This window comes from Mesoplodon mirus (genome assembly GCF_964341445.2).
Source record: "Mesoplodon mirus genome assembly, chromosome: 6".
Taxonomy (NCBI): Eukaryota; Metazoa; Chordata; class Mammalia; order Artiodactyla; family Ziphiidae; genus Mesoplodon; species Mesoplodon mirus.
Genome location: NC_138982.1, coordinates 73,475,045 through 73,488,229, shown reverse-complemented (window position 1 = coordinate 73,488,229; position 13,185 = coordinate 73,475,045). Strand labels below are relative to the sequence as shown.

At 52.9% G+C, this 13,185-nt stretch overlaps 1 protein-coding gene across 1 annotated transcript; it reads left to right on the top strand.

The window, feature by feature from the left end:
* Nucleotides 1-7,584: 7,584 nt before the first annotated feature.
* LOC309805979 (double homeobox protein 4-like protein 4) lies at nt 7,585-12,810 on the top strand (the record flags this gene model as incomplete). The annotated part of the gene is made up of 6 exons (XM_082624343.1): nt 7,585-7,627; nt 9,361-9,515; nt 9,629-9,735; nt 11,519-11,615; nt 12,121-12,235; nt 12,353-12,810. The coding sequence occupies 6 exons, from the start codon at nt 7,585-7,587 to the stop codon at nt 12,808-12,810; spliced, it is 975 nt and encodes a 324-aa protein (XP_082480469.1).
* Between the last annotated feature and the right edge of the window lie 375 nt (nt 12,811-13,185).

The following is a 13,185-nucleotide window of genomic DNA, read 5'->3' as shown; positions in this document are numbered from 1 at the left end:
AAGGGGTCCGAAACGATTGCTTTGCTTTGTCTCCTTCCATGGGGAGACTTGGTGATGAAACTACGTCACCAGCTGCCAGCTGCTAGAGCAGGTAGCCCTTGCAGAAGGGTTGGTGTTGTCCTAGAGTTGGAGAGAGTTCAGGAAACTCAAGATGTCAGGGGTGTGCTGGACGTGCCTGAAACCACACACACCCTGGCCATCACAGCTGGCTCCCGCCTTAGAAGGCAGGAAAGGAGCACCCATCTATTCCCTTACCACCAGGAAGATGCAACCTCAAATAGGACAGGGGTGGGGGAAGCCCTTCAAGGCTGCCCAACTGAATGAATAGCAGGAGCACATGGTGAGTCAGCAGAACCTCGGTGCCTAGAAAGGGAAACCCATCTTCTGAGGAGTACCGGGCTGTTGTGGGTGTGTGGGTGGGTGGGCACCATCACACGGGTCACCACGCTGGTCCTTATCTCAAAAAGCTAGGTCTTCTAAACAATCTTCTTGTGCGTTCTGTGTCGGGGGTTGGCTTGTGTGTTTGTCTGGCTTCGTTTGGCTTTCGTCTCGTTTCCTTTCAAATAGTGAAAACGCAGGTACTCTGTGCAAATGACAGGCCAGAAGCCTCACTCCTCTCATTAGCATAGAGGTCGAGGTAAATCTGGTAGAAGCCATCAAGCCTTTCCCAGGCCTCCACAAGTGGAAAATCCTTCCACCCATTTTGGTCATGTTAGCCTGTTTTTCTAGGGCTCTCCCCTTCTGTTTGCATGGCGTCCTGTGGATCCTTGGCGAGTAGTGAGGGGATCCCCATAGCCTTCACCCTCAGCTTAGCTTGAGCCCCCATGGTCCCACTCAGCGTGGCTTTTGGGGTGTACCCACGGTTGTTCCAAATGCAGAGTCTTCCCCTGGCTTAGAGATTTTTCAAGTGGCACAAGGACCAGCACTGGACTGGTACCATTGGTTTGAACCTCCATGGATTCGCCCCTGACACATTCCCCCTTTTCTCTCCCACAGGCCGACTCTCAAGACCATTGCAAAGGAGGAGGCTTGTTCTGAGGCTGAATCAGAAGGACACCCTGCAAGCACTCTTTCAACAGAACCCCTACCCCGGGATAACGACCAGAGAACGGCTGTCACGAGAACTGGGCATTGCAGAAAGCAGAATTCAGGTACGTCCGAGTCTCTCGATCCATTCTCCGTCTCGGGGTCCATGTCCAGACGCAAGTCACCCTACGCCCGTTGGAGTCCTTGCTCTTGGGGCTTCCTCCTCGGGGTGTTCCAGACAGAAGGGGCTCGAATCTTGGCAAGGAACGTGGCTCCCTTTGGGAAACGCAGCCAGACTGAGCTGTGTGGCGAGCGGTCCATTCAAATGGGTGGTCAAGAAAAAGGGCGAGGGGCCAAGGAAGCAGGAGGGCCTGGTGGTGCCAAGGAGGTGTTCCCTGAATGGCTGGCCTCCTAGGAACTAGCTGTGCTGAAGACTTCCCTCTCTGGGTAGGTTGGAGAGGAGTCACCAAAGGTAGGAACACCCCTCCTGTGACCATACGAAGCATCGCCAAAGACTGATTGACATTCCCTATGAACACTTTTGCTCAGGCTGTCAAATTTTCCACACACCAGCATCAGAAATGTCTAAAAGCATGCACACACACACGCACACAAGCACAGGCCCATACTGCAGGTCGGCCTCGGGGAATGAGGCAGCATGCACACTGCTTCACTGTTGAAGACAAGGACACATATTCTGAAGATAGGGAGCAGGTTCATAAGAGCCTCCTGACCTCACAGTGATGGAGGCATGTAGTCCCTGAGAAGTAACTGTCAATGAGTAGTTCTCAGGCAACACGGGAAGAGTGGTTTTCGTGAGGGCACTTGCTAATGGATATGATTGCGTGTCATGAGACAGCACTGCCTCTGGGGACATAAGAGAGGCAGGGAAACATGAATCGGGCATGGACCAGACCGAAGGGGAGGCAAAGAGACCAAATGAGGGAAAGCAGATGGAGCCTGAGAGCCTGGGACAGAGACAGAGAGAGGGGAAGGCAGGCAGGCAGTCAGGTGGGCAGGCAGGCGGGTGGCAACAGAGACAGATGTCAACAGGTACATGCAGGGAATCTTAGACAGAGACCAAAAGAGCCACAGAGAAAATGGTAGTTATGATGAGAACGGGTGGGGCGTGGGAGAGCGAGAGAGAGAGAGAGGTACCTATCCATCCCATTCTGACTGTGGGAAAGCAAGCATTGTCTCCTCCTGTGTCACAAGTCATTACTCTGGACACCAGTAAGGTGACTCGAAGAGGAAGGATTGTTTTCATGGACACAGATTGTGTATAATGGAATCTGGTGCACTTCTTCACAGGTGAAAGCCGGAGTCTACATTCTACGTGCTAGTGAGAGTTCAGTCCCTGTGCACTGTAAATATTTCCACTGGGGGCAGACGGGCCATACTGGGTCTCCATTAGTCGGCTTGATGCTGGCTGGCTGGCTGGCTGGTGCGTTTGTGCGTTTGTTTTATGGTGCATCCCTGCAATAGATCGTGGAAGTACGTGCATAAGCATTGAAAGACAAGGCTTTCTTTCTTTGTACCCAGGTTTGGTTTCAAAACCAGCGAAGAAGATGCCTAAAGCAGAGCCGATTGCTGTCGGAGAATGGCTTCAAAGGAGGGCAGTCGCAGTCGCTACGGCCGCCACCACCTGAGGCTTTGACTCGAGGTAAGTTCCCAGCATCCGTAAGTCATTTCCCCAGAGCATCTGTATGAGACAGAATCATCTCTGGACGTGGATGACCATGGGAGGCCAAGAACGCTTCAGAGAGGATACCATGATATCTTGGGTTCTTGCCCCATTCCTGTTCCACACAGGATCATCATGCCCCTGTTGGAGGGTGGGGAGATGCATGGCCAGGAAGGCTTGGAATCTTTGGGTCCGGAACCTGCCTGGATGTGCAGAAATCCCTTCTTCCATCACATGGGGCATTTTCACATAGCACTGAATAAGATGTATCGATGTATCGATCTTAATCTATGACATGCCACTTCCTACATACCACACACTGGATCTGCTGTGAACGTGCTGAAATCGGCCTGAATGTCCTCTCTTCTCTGTGTGTCCTTCTTTAGAAAACTTGGGAAGAGAGGCCAGGCGAAAGAGGACTTTCATCTCTCCTTCTCAAACAAGGGTCCTTGTGCAAGCCTTTGAGAGGGATCGATTTCCATCTATTGCTGCCAGGGAAGAATTGGCTCACCAGACAGGAATACCTGAACCTCGAATCCAGGTAAGTTCTCCACCAGTGGGTGGAACTTGGCTTCTCCCAAGAGAAAGGAGTGTTAACCCTTGCGACGGGTTGCTGCTGGCTGTAGGTAGGCTTGGAGAGGGGGGATTGGGAGGACGTTCCCTTCATCCTATGAATACGCCAAGGGGGCTGACTTGAAGGCATCCATTTCCAGAAGAGGAGAGGGCAATGGAAGTCCTGGGCAGCCAGGGAGGGGCCTGAGGTTGTAGCTGGGCAATGACGGCTCTCCTCAAAGCCAGGGGTGGGGAGGGGTGGGGAGGGGTGGGGTGGGTCCTGGGTTGCCCTGACGTCCTCCCGCATTTTCAAGAGCCAAGGCGAAAGCTTTAGGGAAAATGGCCCTTAGATGAGGCCCACCAGTACTTGCCATGGGCCTGACAGACTGGAGGGCGTGGAAGGGCAGGGCGGGGTGGACTGGGGCGGGCCGGGAATGGGGCGGCTGCAAGTTGATCTGGACTGTCACGCTGCTAATGTTCCTGTCGCCCCATATGGTTCCCTAGATATGGTTCCAGAACCGAAGAGCTCGGCACCCAAAGCAGAGCGCTAGTGGGCCTGTGAATGCCCTGGCCGAAGGCCCAGATGCCACATCAGCCGTGACTGCCCCGTCGGACCAAAGTCCCTGGCCCACTGTCCATAGCACCTCTCATCATTATCCTCCCTCTCATGCACCTGAGAGCATGCAATCCTTTGCTGCGGCCACTCCTGTTTTCTCCCCCTCCTTTCTTGTGCCAGGGGCTGCCTTTGGGTGCTGTGTGGGCCAGCCGTTGATGTTCATCGTGGTCCAGCCCAGCCTGGCAGCACTTCAGGGATGCTAGAACCCACAGCCTCTTCCGGTCACAGTTCCGTGGGGTGAAGGGACACATGCTCTCATCGCCAGTGGGCAGCCTGCCCAGGGGGGCATCGGGCTGCCTGCACCGCCAGAGACAGACTTCTGGCAGCAGCAGGCAACCTCAGGTGAAGAGACACCTCCCCAGCTGGAGCAACAGCCCCAGCACTCAGCCCTTCCAGGCTCCTCAAGCCTCCTGGACGAACTCTTGTCAGACGAGGATATTCTGGACAAGTCACGCCCTTTTCTGAATGCGGACTCTGAGGAAGAGGAACTTGCGGCAACCCTCGAAGCCCCCCTCAGCGAGGAAGAATTCCAGGCCCTGCTCGACATGCTGCCAGGCTCCCCAGTGCCACAGGTTTAGGGGGAGTAAGGAAGGCCTTCCCCCGAGCCCCTTTCAAGCCTCCTTTCCTGGGAGGCAGAGCCATGGGGGAGAGAAAGAAGAAGGAATACGCAACGCTCATGATAGTGTCTGGCAGGGAGACCATGGCAAGAAGACTGCCGACAGCAATTGCAGTGTGCCCACGAGCGATGCCATGCTCCACACAGACTGTCACGAAGCATGGGCACCAGAAGGGACACCCTCTCTGAAGCCTCAAGGAATTCCAGCCGTTCAATGATAACGAGGAGGACCCAACGCTGAACTGGATATCCCCGTTGTATGTGACATTCCATTGATCCAATCAATAAATCTGGGCACTCACTTCAAGTTCTCAGTTGTGCTTTGGTCGCTTTGTATTCTGCTGCGTTTCCTTGGGGACGTGAAATCCCTCCCTTGGCCTGGGACAGCATGGGAGGATGGTCCAGATGCCCGTGTCTAGTCCCGTAGCTTGTAGCCACAAACACACCTTAATGGAATCACGAAAACACTCTCACAGTGACAACCTTCACTTGCTTTCTGGGTGCATGGGGTGGAAGGGTTCCTTGAGGGCATCGCCTTTGCACACAAGGACAGAAGTCTGCAAAAACTTTCATTGCCAGGCTTCATAGTAACCACTGTGCCCGGTATATTATGCAGGCAAATAATCTCTCTCCGTCCCTCTCTCTCTCCTATTGTGTGTCCACAGCCACACACTACACGCACACACCTCTCAAAAGATAAGCCTAGTTACAACTAAAGCGATGCACAAATGAACTGAAAAGCCAAATCCATGTGGCATCGTAACGTCATCGCAGATCATCCCTTCCACTGCTTCTTTCAAAACTATTTCCCAACACATGTGCCTCCTACACTCTGTGTTGAGTGATTCTCGACTGGCTCAATCCATGCGCCCCATGTTCAGCATGGGTGTGTCAGTGGCACGAAACATTAAAATACTCTGAGAGTTGCCACTTGAATGTCTATACAACAATGAATCTGATTCTCTAGCTAAACCTGCATCCCGGTCTCTAGCTCTAATATGTGCATATCTCGGCAGATCCATCTAGTCCTCAACTCCCTCCCAGTCACACCCCAGTCTTAGGCTCCCCTTTCTCCAGAGCTCTAGAGCAATATTACAGCCTTCTCTCTTTCTCTCTCTCTCCCTCTCCCTCTCTCTGTCTCTCTCTCTGTCACTGTCTCTCTCTGTCTCTCTGTCTCTCTCTCTCTGTCACTCTGTCTCTCTCTCTCTCTCTCCTTCCTTTCATTATGAAGAAAGGAAACATCAGTTTCAAGAGCCACACAGGGGGCATAGGGCTTCTGGGGAAAGAATCTGGCCACGGTAGCCTCAGGACAAGTAGGACTGAAGATGGGGAAAGAGACAGCTTATGGAAAAGTTGGTGCTTTCAAGAGGGCGGGAGGAACACTGGGTCACAGTGTGCCGGGAAACACTGAGATGCTTGTGGGTGGCAGGACTTGCACAGACTCTAGCTAGAGCTAGGAGCTGGGGCTGTACCATATTGGTTGTCCAATGCTGTCTGCTCCAGAGAAACGTCGGAGCCCAGGAACGGGCAGTGTTACCTCCACAGGGAGGCCACCTGTGTATAAACACACCTGGGGCCACTCTGGATTCCCTGGCTGCCATGCAGATCACAGTTTCTGCTCTCCCAAGCAACCTTTCCCCACCTGGATTGTCCAGGAGGGAGCCGGTCCAGGTCTGGCAGGCAGTGCCTTCTGGGAGGAGCCAGCAAATCCCATGTTTCAGTGATTATCTCACCCAAAACTTCATAGTTCTCGGGAAAATCCAGCCCGATGCAACAAGATGGTCACGCCTCCCTCTGATCTCAGTTACTTCAGGACGAGGGACCAAGACATGCACCTCCTCAGGACATCCTCCTGGGCCTCCTGAGACTTGCACACACCTACTGGTCCCGCTGACATCCGTCCACAGGTACCAGCTGACAACCGTCCTTAGTGGGTGCAGAAAATCTCACACACAGATCACACAAACACCCCCTCACACACACACACACACACACACACACACCAGCCATATTTTAACGAATTGCTGGTGTAATTACTCTGATTCCCAACTGTTTCTAAATAAGCTCTCTGTCCTCATGTTAATCCACATGGTGGCAAAAGAACCTTGTTGGCAAAGGAACACATTAAAGATGGTTCTGTGTTTCTGTGTGGGGTTTTTTGGTTGGTTTGTTTGTAACTCTTCTATTCTGTGCAGCACAAATGCACCAAAAATGTTGGGATGGCTGTCCTTGGAAGGCAAAGCTTTCCTTTCAAACCCAGCTGTGTCATCATCCATCATCTAACTAGCTACATATCCCTCTCCTTCCCCTTCCCCTTCAACATCCCCTTCCCTTTCACCTTCCCATTCTCCTTCTTCTTGGCACACATGCCAGTTGACCAGTGAATGTGAAAATGACTTTGTCTTCTGGACGCCAAGGACAAGCACTGAAAATAACTTCCTTTTCTTGTGAAACCTATACGTGTGGCGTGCCCCTTTCTCTGGTCTCTCCATGGCATATGAGCAAGGGGGTGGGTTTCAGGGTACCTGAAATAGTCCCAAACTGTTGAGGACCATGGGTAGACCCTCGATAAGCACTCAAGCTTAGTATGTGAATTATCGGGAACTCAAAACGCAGCCAAGGAAATACTTTAGGAGTGGGAGGCAATGACGTCCTGGGGGTGATGAGCGAAGTGGGAATCATACTCGAGGCAAGCTAGGCTCTAGGTTCTCTCTGCATTTGGGAAAGTACAGTGACACACCTATGCATGAGGGACTCAGAGTTGGGGAATTCCACAGAGAGCAAAAGTATGTGTGGGATGTGGAAAGGTGTGAAAACGAGAGAGCACCGGACCCCAAGCTTTCTGTGAAAGGACGACGAGGCCGGCAGCTTCAAAGGGACCTGGGAGTTTCCCAACACGCCTTCCATTCCAACACCCACTTGCCTCATGGGATTCCTTCCAGGTTCTCAATTTGCAAGGAAGGGTTCCCCACCATCTGAGGCTATTTACATAAATAGGGGCGGGGCATCCTCCTCCATTATAAATTCTGAGCTTCTGAGTACTGAACAGTTGGCCAGCAGTTTCCGTGCCATCCGTTTGGGTCTCCCACTATGGATTCGTCCAGCTCGTCCGTCACATACAGCACCTCCAGAGGTACGTTGCCCTCAGCATCTGGGCTCTGGGGTTGGATCATCCAAATACACTCATGCACCTCCCCACCCCAACGGTTGGTCACCACGAAGATTGAAGTTTCCCAATGACCACCAATTGGCACAGACAGATATGCTGGGACATGTTTCTGGAATCAGTTGGGCAAAAGGATGCACCTTGGTTTGGGCATTTCACGTACATATTTCTGGTTTGCTGGTTCGTTTGTTTTCCTTCTTGAAATCGACATGGAAGTTGGTAGCCCTGTTGCCTGACAATGGCTTCTCTACCAAAAATCCCAGCCTGTGGTTGCAGTGAACGGAACACGAGTGTTTGAAAAGGTTCCCAACTAAACTGACACTCGTTTCCAGTTGACCGTGTTTGGGATTTTGAGTTGGTTTTGCATGTTCTATTCTTGCTGTTGTTACGGATTTGCTCCCTTTGGTTTCATGTTCCATTTGAAGTGGTTAACTTCTATGGTGTCCATGGAAAGAATCCACATCCAGTATGTATTGGGAATAGAAGAAAACGAGAGTTTTCCTTTGAGCACAACTGAAAGCTAGAGCCTGGGAAAGAGATTCCAGGAGCACTCGAACTGTCTCTAATTGGACTCTAAGGTAGGCACTGCAGGAGTCTCTGGAAAGCCAAAATCCGCAGTGTGACACATCCGTTCCTTGAGTGCTTTCCAAAGATTTTCCTTGGAGCTGGCAGGAAGGAAGGGCGCTTTTAAAGGAAGTCCCCTAAAGGGGTCCGAAACGATTGCCTTGCTTTGTCTCCTTCCATGGGGAGACTTGGTGATGAAACTACGTCACCAGCTGCCAGCTGCTAGAGCAGGTAGCCCTTGCAGAAGGGTTGGTGTTGTCCTAGAGTTGGAGAGAGTTCAGGAAACTCAAGATGTCAGGGGTGTGCTGGACGTGCCTGAAACCACACCCACCCTGGCCATCACAGCTGGCTCCCGCCTTAGAAGGCAGGAAAGGAGCACCCATCTATTCCCTTACCACCAGGAAGATGCAACCTCAAATAGGACAGGGGTGGGGGAAGCCCTTCAAGGCTGCCCAGCTGAATGAATAGCAGGAGCACACGGCGAGTCAGCAGGACCTCGGTGCCTAGAAAGGGAAACCCATCTTCCGAGGAGTACCGGGCTGTTGTGGGTGTGTGGGTGGGTGGGCACCATCAGACGGGTCACCACGCTGGTCCTTATCTCAAAACGCTAGGTCTTCTAAACAATCTTCTTGTGCGTTCTGTGTCGGGGGTTGGCTTGTGTGTTTGTCTGGCTTCGTTTGGCTTTCGTCTCATTTCCTTTCAAATAGTGAAAACGCAGGTACTCTGTGCAAATGACAGGCCAGAAGCCTCACTCCTCTCATTAGCATAGAGGTCGAGGTAAATCTGGTAGAAGCCATCAAGCCTTTCCCAGGCCTCCACAAGTGGAAAATCCTTCCACCCATTTTGGTCATGTTAGCCTGTTTTTCTAGGGCTCTCCCCTTCTGTTTGCATGGCGTCCTGTGGATCCTTGGCGAGTAGTGAGGGGATCCCCATAGCCTTGACCCTCAGCTTAGCTTGAGCCCCCATGGTCCCACTCAGCGTGGCTTTCGGGGTGTACCCACGGTTGTTCCAAATGCAGAGTCTTCCCCTGGCTTAGAGATTTTTCAAGTGGCACAAGGACCAGCACTGGACTGGTACCATTGGTTTGAACCTCCATGGAATCGCCCCTGACACATTCCCCCTTTTCTCTCCCACAGGCCGACTCTCAAGACCATTGCAAAGGAAGAGGCTTGTTCTGAGGCTGAATCAGAAGGACACCCTGCAAGCACTCTTTCAACAGAACCCCTACCCCGGGATAACGACCAGAGAACGGCTGTCACGAGAACTGGGCATTGCAGAAAGCAGAATTCAGGTACGTCCGAGTCTCTCGATCCATTCTCCGTCTCGGGGTCCATGTCCAGACGCAAGTCACCCTACGCCCGTTGGAGTCCTTGCTCTTGGGGCTTCCTCTTCGGGGTGTTCCAGACAGAAGGGTCTCGAATCTTGGCAAGGAACGTGGCTCCCTTTGGGAAACGCAGCCAGACTGCGCTGTGTGGCGAGCGGTCCATTCAAATGGGTGGTCAAGAAAAAGGGTGAGGGGCCAAGGAAGCAGGAGGGCCTGGTGGTGCCAAGGAGGTGTTCCCTGAATGGCTGGCCTCCTAGGAACTAGCTGTGCTGAAGACTTCCCTCTCTGGGTAGGTTGGAGAGGAGTCACCAAAGGTAGGATCACCCCTCATGTGACCATACGAAGTGTCGCCAAAGACTGATTGACATTCCCTATGAACACTTTTGCTCAGGCTGTCAAATTTTCCACACACCAGCATCAGAAATGTCTAAAAGCATGCACACACACACGCACACAAGCACAGGCCCATACTGCAGGTCGGCCCCGGGGAATGAGGCAGCATGCACACTGCTTCACTGTTGAAGACAAGGACACATATTCTGAAGATAGGGAGCAGGTTCATAAGAGCCTCCTGACCTCACAGTGATGGAGGCATGTAGTCCCTGAGAAGTAACTGTCAATGAGTAGTTCTCAGGCAACACGGGAAGAGTGGTTTTCGTGAGGGCACTTGCTAATGGATATGATTGCGTGTCATGAGACAGCACTGCCTCTGGGGACATAAGAGAGGCAGGGAAACATGAATCGGGCATGGACCAGACCGAAGGGGAGGCAAAGAGACCAAATGAGGGAAAGCAGATGGAGCCTGAGAGCCTGGGACAGAGACAGAGAGAGGGGAAGGCAGGCAGGCAGTCAGGTGGGCAGGCAGGCGGGTGGCAACAGAGACAGATGTCAACAGGTACATGCAGGGAATCTTAGACAGAGACCAAAAGAGCCACAGAGAAAATGGTAGTTATGATGAGAACGGGTGGGGCGTGGGAGAGCGAGAGAGAGAGAGAGGTACCTATCCATCCCATTCTGACTGTGGGAAAGCAAGCATTGTCTCCTCCTGTGTCACAAGTCATTACTCTGGACACCAGTAAGGTGACTCGAAGAGGAAGGATTGTTTTCATGGACACAGATTGTGTATAATGGAATCTGGTGCACTTCTTCACAGGTGAAAGCCGGAGTCTACATTCTACGTGCTAGTGAGAGTTCAGTCCCTGTGCACTGTAAATATTTCCACTGGGGGCAGACGGGCCATACTGGGTCTCCATTAGTCGGCTTGATGCTGGCTGGCTGGCTGGCTGGTGCGTTTGTGCGTTTGTTTTATGGTGCATCCCTGCAATAGATCGTGGAAGTACGTGCATAAGCATTGAAAGACAAGGCTTTCTTTCTTTGTACCCAGGTTTGGTTTCAAAACCAGCGAAGAAGATGCCTAAAGCAGAGCCGATTGCTGTCGGAGAATGGCTTCAAAGGAGGGCAGTCACAGTCGCTGCGGCCGCCACCACCTGAGGCTTTGACTCGAGGTAAGTTCCCAGCATCCGTAAGTCATTTCCCCAGAGCATCTCTATGAGACAGAATCATCTCTGGACGTGGATGACCATGGGAGGCCAAGAACGCTTCAGGGAGGATACCATGATATCTTGGGTTCTTGCCCCATTCCTGTTCCACACAGGATCATCATGCCCCTGTTGGAGGGTGGGGAGATGCATGGCCAGGAAGGCTTGGAATCTTTGGGTCCGGAACCTGCCTGGATGTGCAGAAATCCCTTCTTCCATCACATGGGGCATTTTCACATAGCACTGAATAAGATGTATCGATGTATCGATCTTAATCTATGACATGCCACTTCCTACATACCACACACTGGATCTGCTGTGAACGTGCTGAAATCGGCCTGAATGTCCTCTCTTCTCTGTGTGTCCTTCTTTAGAAAACTTGGGAAGAGAGGCCAGGCGAAAGAGGACTTTCATCTCTCCTTCTCAAACAAGGGTCCTTGTGCAAGCCTTTGAGAGGGATCGATTTCCATCTATTGCTGCCAGGGAAGAATTGGCTCACCAGACAGGAATACCTGAACCTCGAATCCAGGTAAGTTCTCCACCAGTGGGTGGAACTTGGCTTCTCCCAAGAGAAAGGAGTGTTAACCCTTGCGACGGGTTGCTGCTGGCTGTAGGTAGGCTTGGAGAGGGGGGATTGGGAGGACGTTCCCTTCATCCTATGAATACGCCAAGGGGGCTGACCTGAAGGCACCCATTTCCAGAAGAGGAGAGGGCAATGGAAGTCCTGGGCAGCCAGGGAGGGGCCTGAGGTTGTAGCTGGGCAATGACGGCTCTCCTCAAAGCCAGGGGTGGGGAGGGGTGGGGTGGGTCCTGGGTTGCCCTGACGTCCTCCCGCATTTTCAAGAGCCAAGGCGAAAGCTTTAGGGAAAATGGCCCTTAGATGAGGCCCACCAGTACTTGCCATGGGCCTGACAGACTGGAGGGCGTGGAAGGGCAGGGCGGGGTGGACTGGGGCGGGCCGGGAATGGGGCGGCTGCAAGTTGATCTGGACTGTCACGCTGCTAATGTTCCTGTCGCCCCATATGGTTCCCTAGATATGGTTCCAGAACCGAAGAGCTCGGCACCCAAAGCAGAGCGCTAGTGGGCCTGTGAATGCCCTGGCCGAAGGCCCAGATGCCACATCAGCCGTGACTGCCCCGTCGGACCAAAGTCCCTGGCCCACTGTCCATAGCACCTCTCATCATTATCCTCCCTCTCATGCACCTGAGAGCATGCAATCCTTTGCTGCGGCCACTCCTGTTTTCTCCCCCTCCTTTCCTGTGCCAGGGGCTGCCTTTGGGTGCTGTGTGGGCCAGCCGTTGATGTTCATCGTGGTCCAGCCCAGCCTGGCAGCACTTCAGGGATGCCAGAACCCACAGCCTCTTCCGGCCACAGTTCCGTGGGGTGAAGGGACACATGCTCTCATCGCCAGTGGGCAGCCTGCCCAGGGGGGCATCGGGCTGCCTGCACCGCCAGAGACAGACTTCTGGCAGCAGCAGGCAACCTCAGGTGAAGAGACACCTCCCCAGCTGGAGCAACAGCCCCAGCACTCAGCCCTTCCAGGCTCCTCAAGCCTCCTGGACGAACTCTTGTCAGACGAGGATATTCTGGACAAGGCACGCCCTTTTCTGAATGCGGACTCTGAGGAAGAGGAACTTGCGGCAACCCTCGAAGTCCCCATCAGCAAGGAAGAATTCCAGGCCCTGCTCGACATGCTGCCAGGCTCCCCAGTGCCACAGGTTTAGGGGGAGTAAGGAAGGCCTTCCCCCGAGCCCCTTTCAAGCCTCCTTTCCTGGGAGGCAGAGCCATGGGGGAGAGAAAGAAGAAGGAATATGCAACGCTCATGATAGTGTCTGGCAGGGAGACCATGGCAAGAAGACTGTCGACAGCAATTGCAGTGTGCCCACGAGCGATGCCATGCTCCACACAGACTGTCACGAAGCATGGGCACCAGAAGGGACACCCTCTCTGAAGCCTCAAGGAATTCCAGCCGTTCAATGATAACGAGGAGGACCCAACGCTGAACTGGATATCCCCGTTGTATGTGACATTCCATTGATCCAATCAATAAATCTGGGCACTCACTTCAAGTTCTCGGTTGTGCTTTGGTCGCTTTGTAT